At 51.2% G+C, this 25,687-nt stretch overlaps 1 protein-coding gene across 5 annotated transcripts in view; it reads right to left on the bottom strand.

Moving 5' to 3' along the window:
* Pde2a (phosphodiesterase 2A) overlaps window positions 1-25,687 on the bottom strand; it is a 90,284-nt gene that overhangs the window by 23,950 nt on the left and 40,647 nt on the right. For all 5 annotated transcript variants that reach the window (XM_031387594.1, XM_031387591.1, XM_031387590.1 and 2 more), the window contains 2 exons: window positions 6,496-6,585; window positions 3,304-3,392 (listed from right to left, as the gene is read on the bottom strand). In XM_031387594.1, coding sequence (XP_031243454.1) covers window positions 3,304-3,392; window positions 6,496-6,585 — 179 coding nt within the window. The remainder of the gene's footprint in view (window positions 1-3,303; window positions 3,393-6,495; window positions 6,586-25,687) is intronic.

Genomic DNA, 25,687 nt, shown 5'->3' with positions numbered 1-25,687 from the left:
TCTCCCTGGGGATGCCATGACGACCAGCCTCTTTTTTGTGAAGCTTGGCTCTTTCTCATCTGCAGGGAATCAATCCCTTGTGCCTGTCTCATGAAATGGGTGCTGCTGACCCGCAGAAGATGAGCAGGGAAGGATTACTCTGGGGAGCAAAGAGAACAAGCCAGCCTAGGGAGACACAAAGGGAAGGACACTTTTGCTCCTTAACTGGGTATGCTGTGAGCGCCCTCGGAGTGGGCGGAGTCGGACAGGTGGGAGCAGAGCTCCACCCTGCCTCTCCCTAACACCACTTTAGCTCATATTCTGTCCATCACCTCAGCCTTATCGGCCTTTACGATCCAGCCTCCAGTCACACCTGCTGCTGTTTGCCAGCCAGCAGCCGCCAGTGGCCACCGAAAGCTCAGCTTCCTGCTGGATCACCCCTCCCCCACCGCTGCCCACGTAGCTGCACACAGGCAGGTGCCTCCCCTAGGTCTTGATGGTCACACTTGAGAGAAGCTTTTTCCCAATCCCACCTATTTCACAGAAAAAGAGACTGACATCAAACAGAAACTCATTCCCTTAAGGTCAGCCAAGGTTGGCCTTCATCTTGGCCGGGGAGTAGGCAGGCATATGGCTAGGCTGGAATCCAGGCCTATCTGCCTTCCATATGCCTGGGTCTCTCACACTTCACTCTGCTGAGAAAACTTGAGAACAGGGCCCATACAACCCATCAGCCTAGAGGTGAACCTGAGCTCACTCAGGTCCCATACATCAGACACAGGTATGGGTAGAGAGAACAGATTCAAGAAGAGGGCACCAGCCTGAGACCCTACCCCTAGTCCTTACCCATCTGTGCTCTGAGATGCCAAACTCTCCTGCCCTCTTGCTCTTTCTGCCTTCTGGAATCCCTGGTTTGGTTTTTTTTTTTTTTTTTTTTTTTTTTTTTTTTTTCCTGTCCCAGTAGGCACTAGCCTCCCATCTCCATGTAGTTCTGGGCTAATTGCATTTGAATGTTTTCTTTTAATTGTCTTTTCCAAAGGCTTTACTGGATATGGAGAGGATGCTGAACCGGCCACTAATGCAGTGTCAGAGCTCTTCCAAACTGTGCACCACAGATACCAACTCCTCAAGGGAGCAGGACTTGGAACCCCAGAGAGAGCAAGCTCCACAGGGGGCTCCAACCTGTCCCTTGAGCCTACCATTTTGTTTATTCTTCCCACCCCCCAGGAATGCTTCCCTGACTGCCAGGACACTGGAGGAGGCAGGCTAATAACAAATAAAGAACTCTGGGCGGGAGGGACTGGCTCAGAGAAGAAAAGGAACAAACATTACAGCTTCTTTGGTTTGGTTTGGTTTGGTCTGGTTTGGTTTGGTTTGGTTGGGTTGGGTTGTTTTTTGAGACATGGTTTCTCTGTGTAGTCTTGGCTGTTCTAGAACCAGGCCTCAAACTCTCAGAAATTTGCCTGCTTCTGCCTCCCCGGTGCTGGGATTAAAGGCACGTGCCGCCACCACCACCCAGCCCAGCTTTTTTTTTTTTTTTCTATCTTTAAGATTCAGAAGATCTGGCTTAGTGGCAGTATAGCTACTCAAAAGGCTGAGGCAGGAGAAGAAAAAGTGAGGCTAGCTTGAGTCACAGAGTGAATTCCAGGGTAGCCTGGACAACTTAGGTGAGGCCCTGTCACAAAATAAATGTATATACATGTGTATTGGAGGATGTAGTTCAGTAGAGCCCAGCATGCATGAGGCCCTGGGTTTGATTGCCAGTATCGCTAAAAAGTAGGAAGTGGTTGCACCTCCAAACGATGATGGAAGTACCACCATGTGCAATGCAAAAACCCCTAGATAGGACCCAGGCTACAAGGGACTGTGGCTCTGTTCACTGCAGTCCTCTAAGGGAAAAGAAGTCTTGAGCAGAAACTAAAAGGGAAGGTGTCAGCCCTCCCCTACCTCCCAGACCTGTGGTAGAACAAGAGGAAGGGCTCTGTGATGCTGGAACCCATCCTAGAACCCAAGGTATCAGGGACCACAAAGGATTCAGGGCGTGAGATGAGGCTGGCATCTCCAGACAGACTTCTCCAGGGACTTTTATGACTATGAGTTGCCAGGATAGCAGCCCTGACACTACCAAAAGAGCTGCAGGCTGGACTGAAACAGCCCAGCTTTCTGAAACTGGCTTCACTGCACCGCACCCACGATGCCCTCTCTCCTCACCCAGTGCTCCCATAGTCTTTAGGTAAGGATGGGTCACCCAGAGGCTGTCACCTCCTCGCCCCCACTGAGAACTGTGTCTTGAGCCCAGCTTGACCTCACAGCTGCCTTGGAGTCTTGAACTGTCTCTCAATGGATCCTTACTGGGAAACGAGGCGGCTGAACTCACTGGGCTCAGAAGTATCAAGGACCATCAGGTGCTGAGCTCTGGGTTCTGATAGCCATAGCAGACCACACACAATCATTTAATCCTCCCAACATCCCCATAAATACTCTTGTCACCACCGTGTCACCAAAAAGCAAAGCAAAATGAAATTACACGACAGAAGATGTCTGATTTTCCTAAGGTTACACAGCTGGTACACAGGGAGGAGGTGAGATTTGAACTTAGGTAGTAGAGGTCCAGCAACTTCTATTCTTATACACAGGAAGTTGTCACTGTGTGTTCCAGAAGCCCAGGTATACTGGGATCCTAAGCCCAAGTCTCACGGTAATGCTCATGGCCTCCTGGAGTTGGAACTGAAAGTCACTGTAGTCCCCTTCCACACACCCCCTTCACTCCCACTCCACTCTGAGATGCTACCACCACCCAGAAAAACTCTATGGGAGCTGGACATGGTGGATTCCATCTATAATTCCAGCGCTTGGAAAGCTGAAGCAGGAGGGTCATTGTAAGTTCAAAATTAGCCTGGACTTTGTGTTAAAAAAAAAAAAATTCGGCTGGGCAGTGGCAGCACACGCCTTTAATTCCAGCACTTGGGAGGCAGAGGCAGGCGGATTTCTGAGTTTGAGGCCAGCCTGGTCTACAGAATGAGTTCCAGGACAGCCACGGTTACACAGAGAAACCCTGTCTCGAAAAACCAAAAAAAAAAAAAAAAAAAAAAAAAAAAAAAAAAAAAAAAAAAAAAAAAAAAAAATTCTATGTAAAAGACTCTATGAAGAGAGAAGCCATCCCACTCGATACATCCCCAACATAGGAGGAAACATTACTTCCCAGGGGACTCACCCGGCAGGGAGACTGAAGTTAGGGGTGGACCAGATGATCTTGGAAGGTGCCTTAGCCCTGAGACCTCCTGGCAGTGCCAGAGGGCAAAGGACGGGCAGAGAATGACTTACCGAATTTTTCCTTCCTGGGGCAGCTCATGAGGGGGGTCCTCACACACCAGCCTGGACTCTCCGTCTAGCAGGTAGGTGTAGACAGTTTCCTAGAACCAAAGGTACTTGTGAGACCCTGTGGAGAGGCTGTCCATGGCAAGGCTCTGGGGGCCTGGGAGCCAGAGCTTGGTGGTTTGGGAAGGGGTTCTGGGCAGGCAGAGATCCATCAATCACCTCAATCCAAGGTATAAGCCAATCACACCCAAACCTTGAACTCCAGCCTCAGGCACTTGGCAGGCCATACTTGGTAAGGCATGCAGGCGACACTGTCTTGGGATGCTCCCTCCTTCCAACCCCCCCGGGTGATCCAAGCCAAGAAACTATAGCCAGGGCACTCTGCCTGTATTCTGTGGAGCTCTGGAGGGCTTCCTGGAAGAAGCAGTTTTTAAGCTATGACTAGCTAGCCCCACTTGGGGTGTGGGTGAGGCTTGGAACCGACCAGCACAGGTAGGCCAAGTGGCACAGAGAGCAAGGAGCATTTCAGAACTGACAATGGGGTGAAGGGGCACAGGACTGAGTGAGTAGGGCTGAGGCTGGAGGGCCTTAGGAGCAGCTGGGAGCAGAGGCCAAGTAAGTTCACGTTTTAGACCAGCATTGCTCACGGCGAGTGGGAAGCACCGGCTGGAAGCTTGTTGGGTCTTTGGCTCAGCAATCTTCCCTCCTTAGATCAGTCTCACTTGTAAACCTTGTCATGGAAGAAGCTGTTGTCTCACAGATAAAGATCTATTTCCCCACATGGGGACTTCTAGGTCCCGGCCAATCCCCATGACGGTCGGCCACACTCTCCCGGGAGGCTGGGGAACCTCTCTCTGAGGGTGGCAGGGGGGGCTTCAGGGGGAGCTGTTGAAGGCTCTTTCTCAGGAAGTGTGGATCCTCAGCAGACTGAGAAGCCACAACCCTGACAGCTGCTTTTGTGGCGTTTGGATATTCCACAGGGGATTCCCTACCATGACCTTCTGTGACACTGACCTGGGTTCAGTTGCCCTGGCATGAGGTAGGGATTACAGGAGCAGAGAGGGCAGGAGCAGCCTCTGCGAAGGCCCTAGAGCCCCTTTGGCCTCGGTGAAAGGGGTCTAAGCTTGAATTGGGTTTTGTTTGAAGTTTTGTTGTTTCTGTTTTTAAGACAAGCGTTCTCATGATGCTCAAACTGGCCTCGGACTCACTGTGTGGCTAAAGCTGGCTGAGGACTGCTTTGGGATCATAAATGAGAGCCACTGTGCCCAGCCTCTGGGCCAAAATCGAGGGACAAAGCTACTTTGAGAGAGCTGCGCCCTCCTCCTTAACTGATCAGGAGCTCTGGAGGGTTTTGCTTTGTTTTTGTTTTTGTTTTTGTTTTTGTTTTTGTTTTTTGGCTCAAACAGGTTCAGAGCCTAGCAGGGCACTCAGTAACCAAGAGTCCATCCTCCCCACACAGAAAGGTGGGCAGTCTTAGGGTGGCGGGGGCAGGAGCCACCCTTCACTTCCGCATGCCTGCGCCTTCCACCCTCACACTCAGCCATCCTGGTTAAATTTAGCCGAGTTTACTGGGTAGGAGGGTTGCTTTTCGTTTCATACACATCAGCACCATCTGTACTGGGGCTGCCTGCCACAATGGGTGCTGATGAGGAAGCCAGGTGCTGCAGCCCTCCTCCTCTCCCAACCCCCCCTCCCAGGGCTCAGTCCTCCCTACAGTCAAGAGGAGGCTCCCCCAGGCCTGGGCTCCCCAGCCATCACTGGCCTCTTGAGTAGCATCTCACTGCCTCTTGGACCTCAGCTGTCATCTCAGCCCCAGCTTCAGGCTGTAGTTAGCTGGGCAGCAAGCCAGTCACTCACCCCCTCCCTTCAACATACACACCACACACACACACACACACACACACACACACACACACATACACACACACACATACACACACACACACACATACACACACACATAGACACATACACACACACACACACATACACACACACACACATACACACACACACACACACACACACAAGACTTGCAGGGCAGGTCCACAGTCTATGACCTGCCAACTTCCCCCACCCTCACCATCCAGATGTTCCTCCACCCCAGGGCAGATGTTGTCTCAGTCACAACCCTCTCCCAAAGGATTTATTTTTGGGCGCCAACACACCACCCACTTCCTACCAATTTCACGCTCAATAAAGCTCAGTCATTAGCCCTCCTCCTGGGTGCTGAACTTCTAGGAGGTTTGGGGAAGACAGAGCTGAGGAAAGGGGACAGAGGTGCATACATGCCAAGTCCCATTTGTCCCTGTCATGCTGTGTGTCCTTGGTGAAATACCCTCCCTCTCTGGGCCTCTGGAGGTTCATCCATCACTCAGAGCCAGGGACAATAGGCTCTAGTGGGGTGGGAAGGCTGCATCCTGAGGTGGTCATGTTTCCTGAAGCCAAAGCTGCCTCGACTGGTGTGTGGAGCAGGGAGAGGATGTTCAAGGGGACTTAGTTTAGACATTTCCTCCTCCAGGAAGTCTTCCATGCTCTTTATGTTGATACAAAACCTATTCTTCAAAGTGCTCTGTATCCCCCCCGTCTGGCACAGTTGTGGCCCTGCTGCTCTGACTCCCACGAGCTGGTTCACAAACCTCCTGCTTAAAGAATGAGCAACAGCGATTGGAGCCAGAAGTACCAAGGGCAAAGGAGGCATACAACGCTCCCAACAAGGCACTCAGGGGTCAGGTGACCTTGCTTGCCCCTTGACCTACCATCCCATTCACAGTGTTGTGATGGGACAGAGAGAGGCTTAAAGACTACTAACTCTCCAGCCCTCTACTTTTTTTTTTTTTAAAAAAAGATTTGTTTCATGTGTGAGTGCTCTGTCTGCATGTATACCTGCATGCCAGACAGAGGAGGGCATTGGATCACATAGATTGAGCCACCATGTGGTTGCTAGGAATTGAACTCACGACTTAAGGGAGAGCAGTCAGTGCTCTTAACTGCTGAGCCATCTTTTCAGCCCCCACCCTCCTCCTTTAATTCACTACTAGATTCATGCATGAAGGGTCAGTCCTCTAGGACCTCCAAGATCCAGGAAGTTCTTCTTTATATCCGTCCTCATTCCCTCCTGCTATACATAGGTCTGTCACAGTGAGCTCAGAGCTGGACAAAGACTGAGAGGGGAGGGCAGGAAGGGAAAACACCTACCACTTTGGGGAGCACGGCTGAGAGGGCATCCTTGGCAGCCTGCCGCAGGCCAGCAATGTCGATAACGGCACCAAGGCTCAGCAAAGCATCCTGGAACAGAAGAAAGGGTATAAATGGTTCTTTCTGCCTGGTGGCCCAGGGACTGTGGGGTGAGACTTAGACACTTGAGACTCAAGCCGTATTAAGACCAAAGACTGCCCAAGTCCCCTCGCCTTGTGTATGGGGAGACTGAGGCTTGGAGATGGCCAGAGGCAGAGTGAAGGCCTCACAGTGAGTTATGAAGTCAAGCCAAGAGTCAACACAGGTTTCCAGTCTTAGGAAAGCAGAAACTCTCGCATCTCTATGTTGGAGGAACTGTGGCCATACCCCGGTTTTAGCTGAGATAGGGTTGGGTGGAAAGCAGCAAGCATGGGGGGTGGGTGTCAGCTGAGCACAAAAGGTAGGCACCACAGACTGAGGCCACTGCAGGCAGGGAAGGCAAAGTCAGCCTTGACTGCCTCCTAGCCTTCCCCTCCCGGGAATAGTCCTCGTCCTTGGAGAGCCGGAACTGAGACAACAAAGGTCTCTTCTTCTTGCTCTATTAACTTGGCCAGAGCCACAGGGGATCAAAGAGAAAGGTAACGGAACAGGGGAGCAAGGCCAAGGCAGAATGGTGACTCACCACCCACTCAGCCGTGCCCTCTCCCCAATCCTTGGAAGTCCTTCCTGATGTCTTCCCTGTGGGTCTGTGTGGGCCCCATGCTTATGAAAACCATGTCGCGCTAAGGCTCCTGGAGGACCCCATAGAATGCATATAGCTGGTAAAGGCTAAAATGCTGCAATACTAGAGTTACAGTCATAGGAAGTTACTAGCCCAAGTACAGGGTGTGCAAATTCCTCACGTTTGTAATGTGGTTAAGCCATCCTCAATTCCTTGTGTCCCAAATACAAACAAGATGAGATTTATCCAAACGATTATGACCCTTTCAAGGTAAGAGTTAGAAAACAAAATCCACTGTGTGGCTAAGACTGGATAGCTCAGGGAGGTTCAGTCTAAAGCTCTCTGTCACCAGCTTCACATTCTCAGATACCCCACAATGGAGGATTAAACTCTGTGGCCACTGAATGACCAGGGGGCCCAAAGGATTTTACAGGAAGCTGGCACCATCCAATGGGATGCTAGGGGCCTCTTCCCAGCACAGCCTCACTGCTGAGACTGGGGCCACTAGGTGAAGGGGTGGGGGTGCTGGCTCTCCTTCCCCAGGGGTGATCGAGAATGAGCCAAATGCTACCTGACAGAAAAACTGCTAAGGGTAGTCCTGAGCTGGGATCTGCGTGAAGCCTGGGGGTCTGTCTAGCTGTTAGCTCCAAATGCCACTGCCAAGTCTCCTTGGCTATGAACACACACACACACACACACACACACACACACACACACACACGATCTGTTTTCCCAGTGGGAGGGGCAATAGCAGGCATCGCCTTCCCTGCCCAGGCCTTGCTTTGGTCTCTCCCACTGTCAAGGGTGTGCCACATCTTGGTCATGATTGCTGTCTATCCGCTCTGGGACACTAGAAGCAGTTGATTCCAGACAACACAATCCCTAAATCTGCTTGCATCAGATTTAGGCCCCATGTCCTTGAAGACACCCAGCATGATGTCAGACCCTTCTAGGTTCTCATGGCAACAGCTACTTCCTCATGTAGCACAGACCAGAGACCCCCCCTATATCATCTGCTCACACAGCCCTGTCCCAGGCTTCTGTGTGCTCCCAAGATTAAGGTTGAAGACCACAGAGGAAAGATCCCATACCCAGAAAATCTCAAAAAAAAAAATTTTTCTTGACCCACACTCTCTTGAATAGAGCTTCAACGACAAGGCTCCAGGTCTTGGTGTCCATGGAGACCTATTCCTGCCTGGAGACAAGAGGGACCCAGAGAGAGTCTGACTTTGGTGACATCTGCCATGTGTGTGCCATGTGTGGTAGCCAATGCAATGGAGCAAACCTCACACGCAAGAGAAATTTCTGAAGCCACAGGCTGCAGTAGCTGTCTCCCCATTTGAGAGATGAAGAAACTGAGGCTCAAAGAAAAACAATGGCCTATCTGTGGTGGCCAGAGATTACCCAAACCTCCAGATCTTCCACCCTATCTGGACATACTCAGCACCCAACTCCCATCTCCCACCCCAAAGGCTCAGAGAAGTCAGGGTGTCCTTTGTTCTGATTGGCCAGCTCCCCACCCTGCCCTTTGCTTTGATTGGTAAATGCCTTGAGCTGTCCTTTACTCCATTTGGTTGCTACTTGTCTGGCCTTTGTTCTGACTGATCGGTTTTCTGTGGCTTTTTAGGCCAAGGGCAGGAAAATGGCGGTGGGGGGTGGAGGGGAATGAGGCAAGATAACTTGGGGAGAGTTGGGGCACCAGCAAGGAGGGGTTCTCCATCCTTGGCCGAGTAAGTAGGATGCAGACCAGTGGAGTTGAGGCTCCAGGCTTGGCAGCCATCTTTCCATCTGCTTTGGAGTCTGACCTGCCCAAGAATGAGGTGTTAGCTGTGGAAACCACTGAAGGAAATAGGCCACTCAGGGGGCCTGCACTGCTCATTCAAATGCCACTTGCACAAATGAACACCTATCCCCCACCCCACCACCAGGGTCTGAGGGTAACTTAACCTCCACTACATCAGCTGGGGGAGGGGAATTATATTCGAATCCTGCCTGGACATAGGACAGAGCTGCAGCCTTGGGGGAGAGAGCAGCTGTGAATAGGAAATGGGGCAATTCATGAAATGCTGGCCCAGTGGGGAGCCAGCGTCAAACAGGGATAGCACCCCAGGACTCTCAAAAGATGAGGGAGGAAAAAAATGTAGCCATTTGTACCCACTTGTCTGTCCCCCCCTCACACTCCCAACATGTACCACATATACAGGCTGTCAAGTATACACCTTAGCCCACACCTCCACGTAGATGGCTTATATATTCACACATAGAGAAATGCAGCCATACATCCAATGAGCACAGTCAGGACTAATACTTAGGAGTGTGCAAACACACACACACACACACACACACACACACACACACGGGTGGGGGCATAGTATGTGTGCACATACGCAAGAGTCCTGGCTCTGGGTGGGTGGAGGCAGTCACATTTCCTGTCCTTGCAGCTTTTGTGAACAAATACCAGAGTAAATATCAGCATAACAACCAGGCAATTTCCCAGACCCCAGGGGAGAACCTGTGGCATATAGACAAGAACAATGATTTCCAGCCCTGTCCCAGATGGACGACAGAAGCTCCAGGTGGCCTTGAACACACCCCTTTCCTCTTCTGAACCTTGGTTTCCTCCTTAATGTAAAAGGGTCTTTCCATTCTGCTACATCTCTAGTTCTGTGGTTTTATGGTCTAATTTGATAAGGATAAGTGGGTAGGTAGATGGAGGGATGAATAGGATGGGTAGATGGGTAGATGAGTGATTAGGAAAATGGGTGGGTGGATGGATGGGAGGGTGGGTGGATATATGGATGGATGGATAGATGGATGGGAGGGTGGGTGGATGGGTGGGTGGGTGAATGGATGGATGAATGGATGGATGGATGGATGGATGGATGGATGGATGGATGGATGGATAGGAGGGTGGTGGATGGATGGGTGGGAGGGTGGGTAGATGGATGGATAAATATGAAGGTGGGTGGATAATTGATGGATGGATGGGAGGGTAGGTGGATGATGGATGGATGGATGTAGATGGACAAGAGGGTAAAAATGGGTAGATAGATGACTATGTGGGAAAATGGGGAGATGGTGGATATGTGAACAAATGAGCAGATGAGAAAAAATCAATGGATGAATGGATGAATAGAGCAGTTAGATGGGAGATAGGTGGGTAGATACATGGGAAAAGGGAAATGGGTGGATAGGTGGACAAATAGATGAAAAGATAGGAAAATAGACGGGAGGTAGGTAGGTGGGTGGGTGGGTAGGAGAACAGGTGGAGGGTCAGTGGAAGTCTGTGGACAGTGGGTGGAAGGATGGACAGAGCCCTTTTGCTCTCTGCAGCCCCTTTACCTGCAGTTCTCTACCTGCTGCTTTGGGCTGAGGCTGCCATCAGCACCGCAGACAGCGCCATTCCCATGTGCGGGCATTTCTCCCAAATACCATGAAAGGGGATGCTGTTGGAACCAGGGTTTCTCTGAAACCTGAGGCTGAATCAGCATTTATGTGTTCGACTGGGGAGAGCAGAAGGTCCAGACTGAATTGCTTCTAACTCCTTCATAAAGCCTAAGATCTATGAAACCAGAAACTTTGGTCTTCTCTCCTTTGGGGCCATCGTTAGGGACAGATGGCCTTGAGTCAAGGGTCACTGACAGAAGATGCTGTCTTATTCCATATCTATAACCCTCCATGTCTCTTCTACCTCACAAACCTGCCATCTGCTCTCCCTGCTGCTGATACCTAAACTCCCTGCAAGAAAGTAATAACATGGAACTCCAGAGTAAGACCCAAACTGTACCCTGGAACCATCTCTGCTGATCCATCTTGCTGCCTCTGGGTCTCCTCCTGGCCTGAGGTTAGGGGCTGTCCTCACAGACTGGAATCTGATATCCTCCTCCTAAGGGAGGTTCCCTGGGAGCTCCTCTGCCTGTCTGCTTCTTTCCATCCCTCTGGGCCAGGCTCTTCTGGTCTCTCTGAGTGCTTCTCTGCCTCTCTTCATCATACCCTAGTCGATGTCCATCTGTCACACACTGCTCTCCTGTCTTGCCGTGTCGTTTCCACCTCCACCTCCTGGCTCTCTCTCCGGGAAGGCTTCTCCACCCATGTTTCTTCTCTTTCCTGCATATTCCCCACCCCCACCACTCCTGTCTCTCCTGCCCACTCCTCCCCCAGATCTCCAAGAAATCATCCTGAGAACATGGGGAGAGAACACTAACAAACAGAGTGCAGCCACGAATAGAGGCCCCAGAAAGTGGTCACGGTAGGGAAAACCAGGAGTCTAGAGCAGACACCACCGGCTCCTCTTTGTCTCCATTCTCTTGGTCTGAGGAGCAATGCACACATTTCCCATTCTTTCCTGGAGGATGGGGGAGTGCATCTATGTCCATGCCCAGTGCATGTCTCCACTAGCCAGAGCTAGGGTACTTAGTATAACTATTTAAGAGGACTCCTTGAAACTCAGAATAGGAAAGTGCCCAGCCCAAGCCCAAGCCCAGAACCCCAGTTTTCCTCTCTGGCCCTTCACAGCTGCCCAGACACGGGGCAGAGAACAGAGGAAGCAGGAGAAGGTAGCTCCTTTCCCTCCCCACCACCCACGCCTGCCACCTGCCCTCAGAGCTGCCTCCAGCGGACCTGTCACATGAAAATATTACAAGAGCTGCCTCTGTGTGCTAACACTTGGATCCACAGACCTCCCCATAGCAAGGCTGAGCTGGGCCAGAAGCAAAAGGGAAGGGAAGAGAGGCTAGGTGACGGTGACGTTGACCAACCCAGATGCCAAGCAAGCCACCTCAGATGTCAGTGCCCTGAGTGACTGACTATGGGGAAGGAAGGGAAGGTACCTTTCTCAGGCACTGATTGTGGTTGCAGATGTCCCTCAGTGGTCCCCAGAATCACCTGGAGGGCTGTTAAAATACAAAGTGCTGTCCCCACCCCCAGAATTTCGGTATCAGTTGGCCTGGGAAGAGCCAATTTCTAGTTGCTGCTGCTGCTGGCCTGACTGACAGGTGCCTTTCATTCACCCCACTTTAGAGGCGCAGTGGTGTAAAGACCAGGATATAGGAGAGGTAGATCGTTGTTCCAGTGAGGGTAGCCATAGGGACAACTGGATGCTACCTTCCACACACATGAAGATACTCCAAAAGAAACATCCCCATGGAGAGGAAACATAAGAGTGAGGAGGGAGAGAAGGTGCTGTGGCCATAGTTGAGTTGGTGACAAAGGGGCACGTGGAAGGAGCCACCTGCAGCTCAAGAGCCGAGCACTACAAGAAGGGCCTCCCTTGTCTCCTTCTCTCTCTCCCCACACCCCCTTTTGCCCCACCATGCCCTCTTCTCCCTTAGCCCACCGCCCTTCGAAGACTCTGGCTTCAGTTGTTACTCCAACAGGGCCGCGTCTCCAGCCTCTGAGCCACACTGGAGACACGTGCACTGTAGAATACACCTGCGCCTGTCCTGGCACCTCCCAGAGGGAACCTCCACTCTCCGAGGGGGCCCTCGGGCCAACTGTTGGCGTCCCTCATCGCATACCATAGCCAGTCCCCCCCACCAGACCTCCCACTCCCCCCTCAACCAGGCTGAACTTCCATCTCAGGTCCTCCCAATATATTGACCCCTTTAGAGCCATCCAGGGCCAAGTGTGGTGGTAGAGAGTGGGAAGAAGAAGAAGCCAGGTGAGAAGGCAAGGGTTGTTAGTCCTCTCAGTCTGACCTACTCTCCACTCTAGATGGGAAGGATTAGGAAAATGGGAAGAGAAGAGAGACAAGAACCAAGTATCAGAAGGAGGTAACGGCCCTGCCTGGAAGATTTAATGTCATCTAGAGCTAGGTCAGGCTTTGACTCCTCCTCACCCTCCCTGCCTTCAGTTGCCTCCTCCACACAGTAGGACCACTCTGACCCCATAGCCCTCAGGTTTCGCAGCAGCAAAGTCCAACTCCCAAGCATGTCACCCTAGTCACCTCGCAATCACCGGGTCATCTTGGTTTCCTGTTGTCCCTAGCCTTCCTGTCTCTGTAACCATGAGAGTTGAATTAAGCACAGTGGGACAGTCACTGGAGACTGTGGTAAGCAGCAGTGACTCAGAGTTGTGCCTGGGGAGATGTCCAGGCAGCAAGGAAGCTGAGTACACTGTCCCCCAGAGTGTACAAGAAAGAAGAGACCCAAGGGAATCAGTGCCCTGAGAAAGGGTCTCGGCGATCTGGCTGGCTCCAGCTCTGGGTTCTATGAGCCTGAATATCTGAGGCCCCACCTCTCACGTGGCCTTGAAGGTAGAACCAGAGCTTGACGCAGCAAGCCGAGAAGCCTCCAGAAGTCAGACATAATGGCCCACTCAGGAGAAAGGAATGCTAAGGGCCCAGCTGGACCAGGGTCAGGAAAGGCCATGTGTCAAAGGAAATGATGGCCAAAGAAATGGTTGGACAAGAGTGGGTGGGTGAGAGAGCCAGGGGTGGTCTGCTCGCCTGGACCCTCACAGCATGATGGATGCTCCTTCTCAGGTCTGTGTCATTACCTTGCCACTCTGCCCTCTCCGACTCCCCCGTCAGGTCAGGAGCTTTTAGAGAAAGAAGACTGCATCGTGATTATCCCATGGCTCTTCTGCTCTTAGCATCATCTAATCTCCAACGAGAGTCTAGAAATGGTGGAGGCCTGTGACCTCCTGAGCAGAGAGGTGGAGCTCCCAGAGGCCCCAGGTGGGGAGACAAGTCTGATGTGATGAGAGTCTTAGACAAAGAGCCTATGGAACGAGAGGGTGCTTTTTCCTAAGAACTTTTTTGACAGAATGTTCAAGGTATCTTGGAAAGGCAGAAGACAGAAGTCATCTACACAGGTACTTGTTTCCATCCCAGTTCCCCTGGAAATTATTATGGGACCAGAGTCTATAGGCCTCAGGAGTCATAGCATTGGATGTCCAGTTTGGTATGGGGTATACAGAATGCCAGAGGAACTGGCCAGGCTAGAACAGGCTAGAAAAACTAGCCAGGTTCTCTCCTAGAGGTATGGGTGAGGCCCTCTCTCCTGTGGCTTTGGATTTCTCACGTTCTGCTTTGGCCAAGGGATAGTCTTGTCACCTCTCCAATGTTGGAATGGAACTGGGTGTCGCTCTGTAAGCTTGGACAGAGTCTCTTGTCTCCCACTCTTCCAGCATCCCCTTCCCTGCTGTGCCCACAATAGATGATAAATGTTAAATGGCACTGTCTTGACACATGGTGATGTATGGCTTACAGAAGGGCAGGAAGGAAGGGTTGACCAAGGGTGCTGGGCAGAGAACTGGGCGTCCCATGGTACCTGCCTGGCTGTTGGTCCTGATTGTCTCCAGCCCTCCCCATATCTCCCCAGAGACCTCTGTGTCTGCTTGTCTTGGTGTGTATCTTTGGTGTATGTTGATTCCACAGCCTCACACTGCTTCCTCCTCTGACTGTATTTGGCTCCATCCTCACAACTTGGCTCATCTCAACTGTTCCCCAAATCCCAGGAGAATGGGAGTATGAAAAATACAGGGACAGAGACCAAGTGGAAACAGGGAAACACATGAGAGCCAGAAGGGGACAGGAGACAGGACTGGTGAGGCCAGGACCAGCCGGGGAAGACCCCCCAACATACAAGGAAACCCTTTAAGGAAACCCAGGGAGGAGAGGTTCCCCTCCTCTTCACTGACTCCTGCCCTTCCTTTCGCTCTCCCTGCCCCTGCTGGAATGTGTGAGCACTTTTATTGTTCCTAAAAATAGCCCTTCTTTACTGGGGGCTGGTGTGAGGAATCTTCTGGACAGGGTTCATCTCAGGCATGCCCCTGCCTTTGTGTTTCTCTCTGGGCTTCCTCGACCTGCACAGCACTTTGCTAAAACATAAGTATGACCCACGCCTTCCCACCCCTCCTGTGGAGTGACCCTATTCCCTTTGAGGTCTGAGTTCCTAGGCTGGGAGGAGCTGTTGGCAAAGTTCCCATGGAAGCTCCAGAGGAGCATCGAGACTGGAGGACACTGGCATCTGAGTTCCTTCTCTGCCCAGTCTCTTCAGACTCAAGCCTTTGCTCAATGGGTGACTTTAACCCCTGACCCTCTTTATCCCCCAAGATTGGCACCCTTGTCCCCCCATTTCCTACATCCCAGAATCCTCTCTTCTTTTCTGACCTTCCAGGCCCAGCCCTGGTCTGTTCCTCCAGGAACCCCAGTCTGGTTCCCTGGCTCTCATCTCTATCTCCTCTCTCCCTGCTCCTTACATATAGCAGGGCAGGGGCTAGGTCTCAGGGCACATCCTCAGGGAACCCTGGAGTTGCTGGGGAGATCTTGTAGGATTTGGGCTCCATGTCTTGCATCTGTACTCTCATTGCCCCCTCCAGGTCCCCCCAGCCTATTTTCATTTGTTCTAGGTCACAAGTGTTACTGTCTCTCAGTCTCCAAGAGACTCACCTCCTCCCTACCTCCATTTTTCAGCTGAGAGAACCAATCCCCAGAGCAGAAACTGGCCAGGACCTTCGTCACTGTGCATTGATGTACAGGATCCCAGCTGGTGGGGCTCCAGGGACAAAAGCAGGCTCTTCATGCACTCATCCAGCCCCACCCAGCAGCAGGCTGGCATCCAAAGCTATTTATTTGCCTTTGGAGGGCCCAGAAGCTAGAGAACAAACATCCGGATTCTGCAGAAATTCTCCCACTCTCCCTCCTCATATCCTCAGGGCCTGGGAGCTGGGGCCAGTGCATACATGTTCTCTCTCTCTCTCTCTCTGTGTGTGTGTGTGTGTGTGTGTGTGTGTGTCTGTCTGTCTGTCTGTCTGTCTGTCTGTCTCTGTCTCTCTGTCTCTCTCTCTGTCTCTGTCTCTCTGTGTCTCTCTCTGTCTCTCTCTCTCTCTCTCACATACACACACACACACATATACACACCCATATACACACACACACGCTCACACAGTTACACACACACCAGGGCTGAGTGATTGTGAGCCAGGGGTCTCTGAAAGACAATGGCCTCCTCTTAGAGCCTCAGACCCTCTGAGTGATGCAAAACAAGTTTTATTTTGCAAAGGAGACTCTTAACAGTATTTGAGACTATATTCTTGTTGTGAAACTCTGGGTATATTCTTCAGAACTGGCTTTTTTTTTCTCACTCTTTGGGGAGCTGGGAGCTCTTACTTTACTGGTGACCTAAGCACATGCCATCCAGAATGGTGTGTCCCTAAGGACCGTCACATGACCATAGCTGAATATGTCCCTTGGGTCTTGAGAGAAACATCTGTGGTGTGAAAGTATGTGGTCTGTGCTTCCGTGGAAGACCGTAGAAGAGCAAAGTGCATGTATCCATGCATCTTCTGTATCCATGTGGCCATATATACTTATGAGTGTCCAGGCAGGTATGAATCCGGTCATTAAGGCTGACTGATTCTGGTGTGTTCATGAGTGCGTGGCCGTCTGGGAGATCATGAATGGCCTGATGGCTGATCTTGTGTCTAAGTGAATCTGTAACTGAGTGTTGGCATCTCCAGAGTCAGCGTCTCCTCCATATGCACTGCCCACCTCCTCCATCACCTTCCTGAGATCAGGACCCACCTCTCTGCTCCAGCACATGCCACACGTGCTCAACAAATCTTAAAAAACAACAACCAACCAACCAAACAAACAAACAAACAACCTCCCTGGTTTCAGTGGTCTGATCAGCAAATAATACCTTCCCCAGAGCTAGAATCAACTAAGTTTTGCCTCAATGGACTGCAGGTGCCTGGACCACCTTTGGGCAAGTTGAGAAAGGCAAGTCTGTATGAGGAGAGAGCGCCCAGTTCCAGGCTCAGCTCCTCGGCAGCGCTTCTCTAAGAGATAATACATATGGCTAAGATGCCTTGGAGATAACAAGCAAGTTGTGGGTGCCTTTCTTCCTGTCCCACCTCCAGGACAGCCTGGGTCTAGAGGACTCTGACTCTAGAATTAGAATGTCACATTTCAGATGAGGCTTGCAGGGCAATCCCCCTAGCCCCATTCCCTAACTTCTAGGACTCTTCTGCCTTGACCCACCATTGAACTCTCAATCTCCACAGCCCAGGAAGTATGTCCTACAGGAGCCATGAGGGATACAAACTGCAGCTGAGATCCTGGGCCCAGGTAGCCCAGCCTGGGGGCTCTGAGACCTACCCCCCAACCCAACTCTCATGAATTAGGAAACAGGCCTAGAGTCAGGTAGAAACTTAACCAGGGACACCAGTGGTGGTGGTGGGAACGGGTCGAACGGACTCCTGTATCATAGCCTCTATTTGGGTTTTGTGTGATCCAAGCTTTGGACTCTGTTGACTCCTAAAAGAACTTAAAGGAGTGGTTAGGGTCCTGGGACAGGCAGTGGACACCTATGTCCTCAGCTGTTTGTATGAGCCTCCTACCCTTCCCTGCTTTCCCCAGCAGGCCCAGATCCCCTACTGGTGTGATTAACCAAATTATGTTTTTTTTTTTCCTTCCATGAGCAAATTGCATCGGTCTTAATTGAATGAGGCCTCAGGAACCTGTGCTGGAGGCTCATGGGCTGGTGAGTACAGCGGGAGTCTGGGAGAAAGGAATGCAGGGACAAATAGAAGCCACAACACTGAGCCAGGGACAGGAGAAAGTGAACAGGGAAAGATAAAACAGCTGAGGGCATGGGAGCACACCTCTCACAGGTGCTCCCCTGGGAGCACACCTCTCACAGGTGTCCCCATGGGAGCACACCTCTCACAGGTGTCCCCATGGGAGCACACCTCTCACAGGTGCCCCCATGGGAGCACACCTCTCACAGGTGCCCCCATGGGAGCACACCTCTCACAGGTGTCCCCATGGGAGCACACCTCTCACAGGTGTCCCCATGGGAGCACACCTCTCACAGGTGTCCCCATGGGAGCACACCTCTCACAGGCGCCCCCATGGGAGCACACCTCTCACAGGCGCCTCCATGGGAGCACACCTCTCACAGGTGCCTCCATGGGAGCACACCTCTCACAGGTGCTCCCATGGGTGCTCCCATCAGCTCCCATGAAGGTCCAGGATTGAGGGGGATGAACCCCAAGAAGCAGAACCTTCGCCTGATATGGGGGACTACTTCCTATAATCCCATCAACAGCCTTATGTGGTACTTGGGGAAAACTGAAGCTCAACAAATAAAATAATGAGCTTCAGTCAGAACCTACAGCGCTGCCTTTTGTCCGCTTGGTCAGTTTCTGAAGCCTTCTACCAGGGAGAGGCATCCTCCCCCGTGAATCCTTCCCGGGTCTCTGGAGCAGGGAGGGCTCCTCACACCTGGTCACACACACTATTTCTATGCAAGTTGAGAATGTTTCTTGTCCATATGACAATGTCCATCCTCCCTCTCCAATGTCAGCAAGTATGACTGCCACTGACCCCAGACACAGCCACTCACAAAGCATCTTCAGTCCTTCTCACTCCCATACAGACTTGTGCCCTGTGCCATGCACATCACCCCAAGATATCACAGATGGACACAATCACTGTGACCTTCTCACAGCAGGTCTCACACAGTTGATGACACAGGGTCGCTCCAGTGTCCACAGTGTCCCACCTTGACTGTCACATAGTGGTTCATTCCTGTCACCTCCGCTCAGGATGCCTCACATTCTCTGTATCACACATCGGGCCAGTGTCACACCCTGTCACAGCTCTAGGATAAGCTTCCATGCTGGCTCTGTGTCACACTGTTTCATTGTGATGCCACCTCAGGCTTCTCAGCCCCTCCCCCAAGTAAATAAATAAATAAAAGAATAAATAAAGGAATAAATATGATTTGAAAGTAGCAGATGGAACACTGCATGGAAGGGCTGAGGAGGGCAAGACAGCATCTAAGTTAAATGAAATAAAAGAAAACTGTTTCAGTAAAATGACCCACAGAATGAGAGGAAAATACTTGCAAATTTTGTATCTAATAAAGGTTTACAACATAAGGAAATCCTGGGACCCAACAGCCACAGAAACAATCCAACCTAAAGCATGAACACGGACTTGAGTAGACGTTTCCCTCGAGAAGACACACACAAGATCCACAGGAGCTGGCTGTGGGGAGGGATGCACAACAAGTCTAATCATTTAGAAAAGAAAATCAAAACCACAGCGAGAGGCCATGTCACCCACTCTGAGAGCTGTTATCTGAGAAATCCAGAAAACAGCCAGGGCTGGCTAAGGTATGGAGAGACTGAAACCCTTACACATCATGGGTAGGGCTAGAAAATGATGCAGATGCTGTGAGACATGGTATGGACACTTCTAAAACCAATAACAACTAAAACACAGCCGAGTGTGCTAGTGCACACCTGTAAGTCTACCCAGTGGGCAGAGGCAAGAAGAGCATGCATTCAAGGCCATTCTGGGACAAATGGCAACACAAACAGGCCTGAAACAGGTTGGTGCTTGCCACCAACCCTGAGTTCATTCCTGGCATCCACATGGCAGAGGAGAGAACCGACTCCTGCAAGCTGATTTCCGACCTCCATGTACATGTCTTGGTGTATATGCACACAAACAAGCACAGGTACGCATGCACACAAACTAAATAAAAGGTAATTCATTTGTTTAAATAAACTAAAAAGAAAAAAGAAAGAAAGAAAGAGAGAGAGAGAAAGAAAGAAAGAAGGGAAGATCCCATAAAAATCAAATGTGAATCATTATCATATGGTCCAGCAAGAGTGATTGATATATACCCAAGATCATTGAGGACAGAGTATTGAAGGGATCTTTATAACCTCTGTTCAGAGGTGCATATCTACCACAGCTAAACAGTGGGAATGACACAAGTGGCCATTAGTGGGCAAACAGATGAGTAAGAATGTGTGCACTGGAATCAGTTGGCCATAAGAGGAAGAAAGTCCTGTCACGTGTTCAACACGGATGGAGCTCTAGGACAATATGTTCAGCGACAGAAAGCCAGTCCTCAAAAGACAAACACTGCGAGATTCCGATTAGATGAGGTCCCTAGAGACTAGAAAGTGAGAAGGAGCGCTTGTCAGGGGCTAGGGCGGGCAGAAGGCTTTTTCACAGGTAGATTTTGTTTAGGAGATGAAAAGAGTTTGGAGCTTGGTTCAGAAACAATGTAAACAATTTTGTTTGTTTGTGTTTTGAGACAGGGTGTCTCTGTGTAGCCCCGACTGCCCTAGAACTTGCTCTGCAGACCATGCTGGCCTCGAACACGGAGATCCACCTTCCTTTGCCTCCCCAGTGTGAACATATTTAAGGAAAGAAAACTCCCCAGTGTATATTTTACCACAGTGAAATAGTTTTTCAAGTTAACCAAAGAAAATTGAAAACAAAAATAAAGAGGGGCTACAAAGTCAATGAGAGTAAGTGTGAGCTTCACATGAGTAGGGTCGTGACCAGTGTTGCCACTGGCTGACTGGACAGCATATTGTATTCTTCTTTATGGTATTGTGCTTAAAGCATTTTTTATTTGGGGTAGGTGTAGTGATGAATACACTTAATCCCAGCTCTCAGGGAGAAGAGGCAGAGGCAGGAGAATCTATGTAAGTTCGAGGCCAGCCTGGTCTACATAGTGAGTTCCAGGCCAGCCATGGCTACACAATGAGATCCTGTCTCAAAATTTAAAAGTTCCACAAGAAAAATGTCTCATCTTCCTTGACCCCGCCTTCTGTCTAGCAACCCTACCCCTCCTCTTCATAGCTGAGTCTCAGTGTTCATGCCCGCATGCAGAATCTGCATGGAAGCCAGAGGTCAGCCTCAGGTGTCTTCCTCAACCACTCTCCACATTAGCTCTTTCGACAGGGCCTGTCACTGACGGTGGCCTTCATCCAGCCTGGCTGTCTGGTGAGCAAGCCCCAGCGTCTCTCCCGTCTCTGCCTCCTCAGGAATAGCATCACAGGTGTGGGCTGCTGTCCATTTTTTTTTCCAGTATAGAGGATCAAATGTAGATCCTCATACTGGGCAAGCACTTTACCAGCTACGCTGTCTTGCCAGCCCACTTCAGGGGTTCTTATCAGCCTCTCGTGCCCACACGGTGGCACAGTCTCTGCCTCCTCTCTCACCTTCAAAGTCATCAACAAGTACAATCATTTCAGCCTGCTACCCTCTCAAAGGCTTGTTCAGTTCTCAGGAGGCTCCCAGGCCTGCCCAGCTCCCTGCTGTGCCACTCAACTCACCACACTGCACGCAGCCCTCAGAGGCATCTTTCCAACTTCCTCTTGTACTGTGCGATTTCCCTGCCTCCTCCCACAACACAGTCACACTCAGCATTGTGGGTTCACATTTCATTTTGTCATGACCGTTACATGTCACATGTGCGATGCCAGGCGGAGGGCTGCATGTATCATAACCATTTTCACACACTCGGTGTCACATCCTGTCATGTCCTCGTTCATACATTTGGCTTTACCATATCATATCCTTGGGGCACACACTGGGCCTCACAGCCACAAGCTCAGGACCACACCTATTACCACACAGTGTCATTTCCCCATGTTTCTGTATTTGATTCTCATGACGTCACATCCGTTATGTACCCATTATTATCCTGGGAGTCACACACAAGGTCCCTACTGTCTCACACACTTAGTATCTCAGAGGGTCACACAACCAGTACTCAGCGGCTCATTCGATTTCTACACAGAATCCCATAATCATGGGGGTTTTTTTGTTTGTTTGTTTTTTAAACATTTATTATTATAAATGAGTACACAGAAGAGGGTGTCAGATTTCATTATGGGTGGTTGTGAGCCACCATGTGGTTGCTGGGGTTTGAACTCACGACCTTCAGAAGAGCAGTCGGTGCTCTTACCCTTTGAGCCATCTCACCAGCCCCATAATCATGGTCTTATACTTAGTAGTATCACAGGTCACAGGTCCAATGTCCATACCCCTTAGAATATCCATTGTCCCACCACCCATGTCTCACTGTCACTGAAGCAGCACCCTCACCCACCGTTTTGTTGGGCATAGTCACAGAGCTGCTGCCTTGTGTCAACACTGTTTCCTGTTGTTGTGCTCAGGGGCCTCAGCTGAGGCATGTCCCTTCAGAGGTTTCCTGTTGTCAGGGTCCAGTCGGGCTGGGCCCTGTCTGGGACATAGAGCCTGTAGCCAGTCAGCAAACACTTTGGACTCCTGATTATTCTATATGGTCTCATGAGGGCTTTTCTTGGTTTCCCTTTAACATACTCAAATTGTCCCAAGTGCCTGGCCTTGGGCTGGTCTTATGAGTTGGGCACAGGAAATATCCACTAGGTACCACATAGGCACCATTGATAGCGTGCCTAGTTCTGTGTTTTCTAGTGAGACTCCTGACAGGCTACAACAAACATTGTTTGATTGACTTTGGACAAGACCAGCAGGCCTCAGCCTGGAAGCCTGACAGAGGAAGGAGAAGGAGGGCAGATGACAAAAGATCAGAAGGTCAGAGAGAAAAGCTGTCCCAGAGGAAGCCACCCCTAAGGAAGGCCCCGAGATCTGGGAAATGGGGAGGAAGAGAAAGAAAAGGCTTAGAGTTGGGGAACCAGACAGGAACAAAGTGTCTTAGAGACAGACAGGAACCTGGCAGTGCCCAGGGCTGAGAAGGATGAAGACAGGACGAGAGAGCAGAGGTCGGTCTGTGGAATTTAGAGAAAACAGGTTCCTCCCTCCCAGGCCAGCACCGTTCTGATTCAGGCTCCAGTCAGGGAACTCAGGGTACGCCCCCTCCTTCCTGGCTTTTCCTATGGCCCTACAGATTGTCCCTCCTGGCTGCCAAGGCCCCTCACCTCTTGCCCTGGCCAACCTGCAGGAAGGACACGAGGAGGCCAACGCACACGCTCCCCACACGGCCTGAGATAAATATTTCCCGGGAAACGGAACTTGTTCTCTGAGTGTTTACAGCTAAGGGCCAAGCAGGACAGGGTGGGGGAGGGGAGGGGAGGGTGTTACGCTCTCATGCTCATGCCTGGGCCCCAAGCATCTGCCCCAACACCCCTGTGGACCTGCTGTGCATCTCTCAGCCAGTCCCTGTTGTTTCTCTGAGCGGAGTCCGGGTTCTCTCGGAGCCTGGATTTCTCTGAGCCTGAGCTTGCGAGCAGCCTGGCCTTATCTCGGCTTTCATCTTTCTCTGACACTTCTCCCTTCTGACTGTGCTTTTCTGATGGAAGGACCTGCCTGTGGTTGCCATTCCCACTGTTCTCTCATCAGTCGGGGTGTGGACAGATGGATGGGCAGACAGAGAGACAGGCTAGGGTGACAGCTGAAAACTCTTCTCTGGTCCCAAGGTTCTACATGCCCCAGGCCTGTGCAGCCTGACAGGTGGGCACAGACAGATGGCAGGGCCTCGGGGGGCCCCCGTGGATGCCAGATGCTACAGCCGACTTGTTGGCAGTAGCTCCCTGAGGGGCCACAGGGCAGCACTGAGGCCACTTGCTACTGATGTGAGAACTCGAGGCGAAGCAGGAACAGCTGGCAGGAGGAGTGTTTGATCAGGAATGTCCAACTAGGCCTGGCAAATGGCCTCCACTGTGGCCCTTCCCGCTCACCCCAGTGCCCAGGACCTGTGCTCCATTGACCTGCGGTCCTGTCCCGTTGCTCACCTGTGCTCACTCAAGCCTTTCTCCTCCACAGCACTATCTTGCTTTGCATGGCTCCCGGATCTGCCCACTGTGAACCAGTGAACCAGTGCATGGGCCCGTCCTCCACCACTAGAGCCTCTACTCTACTCTCTAGCTCTCAAACCACATCTTCCCACCTCCTGGGGATGCCCTTTAGGGCTGAGTTTCAGACACTTCTATCTGGGTATTCCTGGTCCTTGGCACCCTTCATTGGTTCTGTCAGAAGCTGACCATGTGGATTCTGACAGCCCAGCTAACCTGTAGTCTTGACTCTCTCCATCCTTCATGTCTTTGTGAAGTCTCTTAGAAGCCTTTATGACTGCTCTAATCCACTGAGCCTCCTTCTTACCTACTCCAACCCTATGCACAGGTATGCTCCTTCATGAGAAATGTTAAGTATCTATGGTACACCAGGCCCCACTGAACCCAAGAGTGATGAAAGACAGTCAGATGTTTTTAGTAACTTGAGAGGAGATATACAACCCAATAACTGTGTGATGTAACAAGTTGCCCAATGGTATGTGCAGGGAGACTTAGAGCTGTGAGTGCCCAGGGAGGGGAAAAGATCTAATCCACTTGAAGTGGGAAACTTCACACATTTAAGCTGGAGGGGTCAGTATGAGCAAGTGTGGCATGGGGATTGGGGACTGAAAGAACTCGTGTGTGCTGAAGATGGAGCAAAGCCACCAGGCTGAAGCACTAACTGCTCAAGAACAAGAAGTGGATGTGAGAGAACCCAGTGGGCCTGCGGAGTGGTGCCATGGAGGTGCAACGGTTGGACTATGTGTTAGGGAGCTTGATATAGGCGGCTGTGCCTTTGCTCCATGCCTGCCTTGTCTCAGCACCTGTTGTAGCCTTCACCCCAGCTGGAGCTCCCAAGACCCCACTGATCCCTGGTCCCAGCTCGGAGATATTAGGTTGATGTGCTCAGTTCACCAACCTGAACTGTCCCTACTGAGAATGACGCTATCGCCAGGGCCTGGATCCCAGAATTAGCCAGAAAGGCCCCCTCCCTCCAGCTGGCAGAGGCCAGGGAACCATCCCTAAAGAGTATGCTGAACCGGTGCCTGCTGGGTAGGGAAGAGTGCTGACAGCATGGTGCCCATTGCTGCTTCCAAGCCAGTGCCAGAAGAATGTCCAGAGCCCGCAAAACTTTACAAGCCTCATTCCAGCCCTACTGCGTGCACTGCCTGGTGTGTGTGCTAGGGCTTGGGGGCAGAGGAGGGGTGGGGATAATCTAGTCCTGACTATAAGGATCACTGAGCAAGAAAGCTCTTCCCACACCCTGCTGTGGCACAGGCCTAGGCCTGGGCCTCACGTGGACCCTGCAGCTTCTCCCAGCTGCTCAGGTTGCTAACGCTAATAACTGCATTTCTGTCCCAGTGACGGTGTGGGAGATCTTTTTTGTTTGTTTTGGACTTTTTGTTGTTGCTTGCTTGTTTTGTGTTTTGTGTTTTGAAGACCAAGCACTCTGTACCCCAAGGTGACCACTGTGCCTGATGTGTGCAGTGCTCAGGATAGAACCCAGGGCCTTTGTTCTACCAAGCACTCTGCCAACCTGAACTATATCCATTGGGCGAACTCATCTCTTCTTACAGATGAGGAAGAGGGGTTTATGACGGCTACATCATGACAGACCCAGACCAGAGCAGGTTCTCCCAAAAGGCAAAGCTGATGATAACCATCCTTTGAGATGAGTGAAGGGTTGTGGATAGAACAGAGCTGAGACAGTCCCAGCCTGAAATCTTTAACCAGAGTGAGAGGGTAACAGGACCCAACAGGAAAGCAAGAGAGACTCTAGTGGAGAACAAAGGCTTGCTCCAGGGAGACCTCATGGAGAGGATGCTGCTGGTGGAATGGGGAAGGGACCGGATGCAAACTGCAGACAGGAGGGCTAATGGCTGAGGAACAGAGTCTGCGCACAGAGACACAGAACCTGGAGCCAGGCTCCTTCAGCCCCCACAACCCTAGAGGGTCTCA

Source organism: Mastomys coucha, unplaced genomic scaffold (assembly GCF_008632895.1).
Source record: "Mastomys coucha isolate ucsf_1 unplaced genomic scaffold, UCSF_Mcou_1 pScaffold21, whole genome shotgun sequence".
Classification (NCBI taxonomy): domain Eukaryota; kingdom Metazoa; phylum Chordata; class Mammalia; order Rodentia; family Muridae; genus Mastomys; species Mastomys coucha.
Note: the sequence above shows the minus strand (reverse complement) of the source record. Positions and strands in the feature narration are given on the sequence as shown.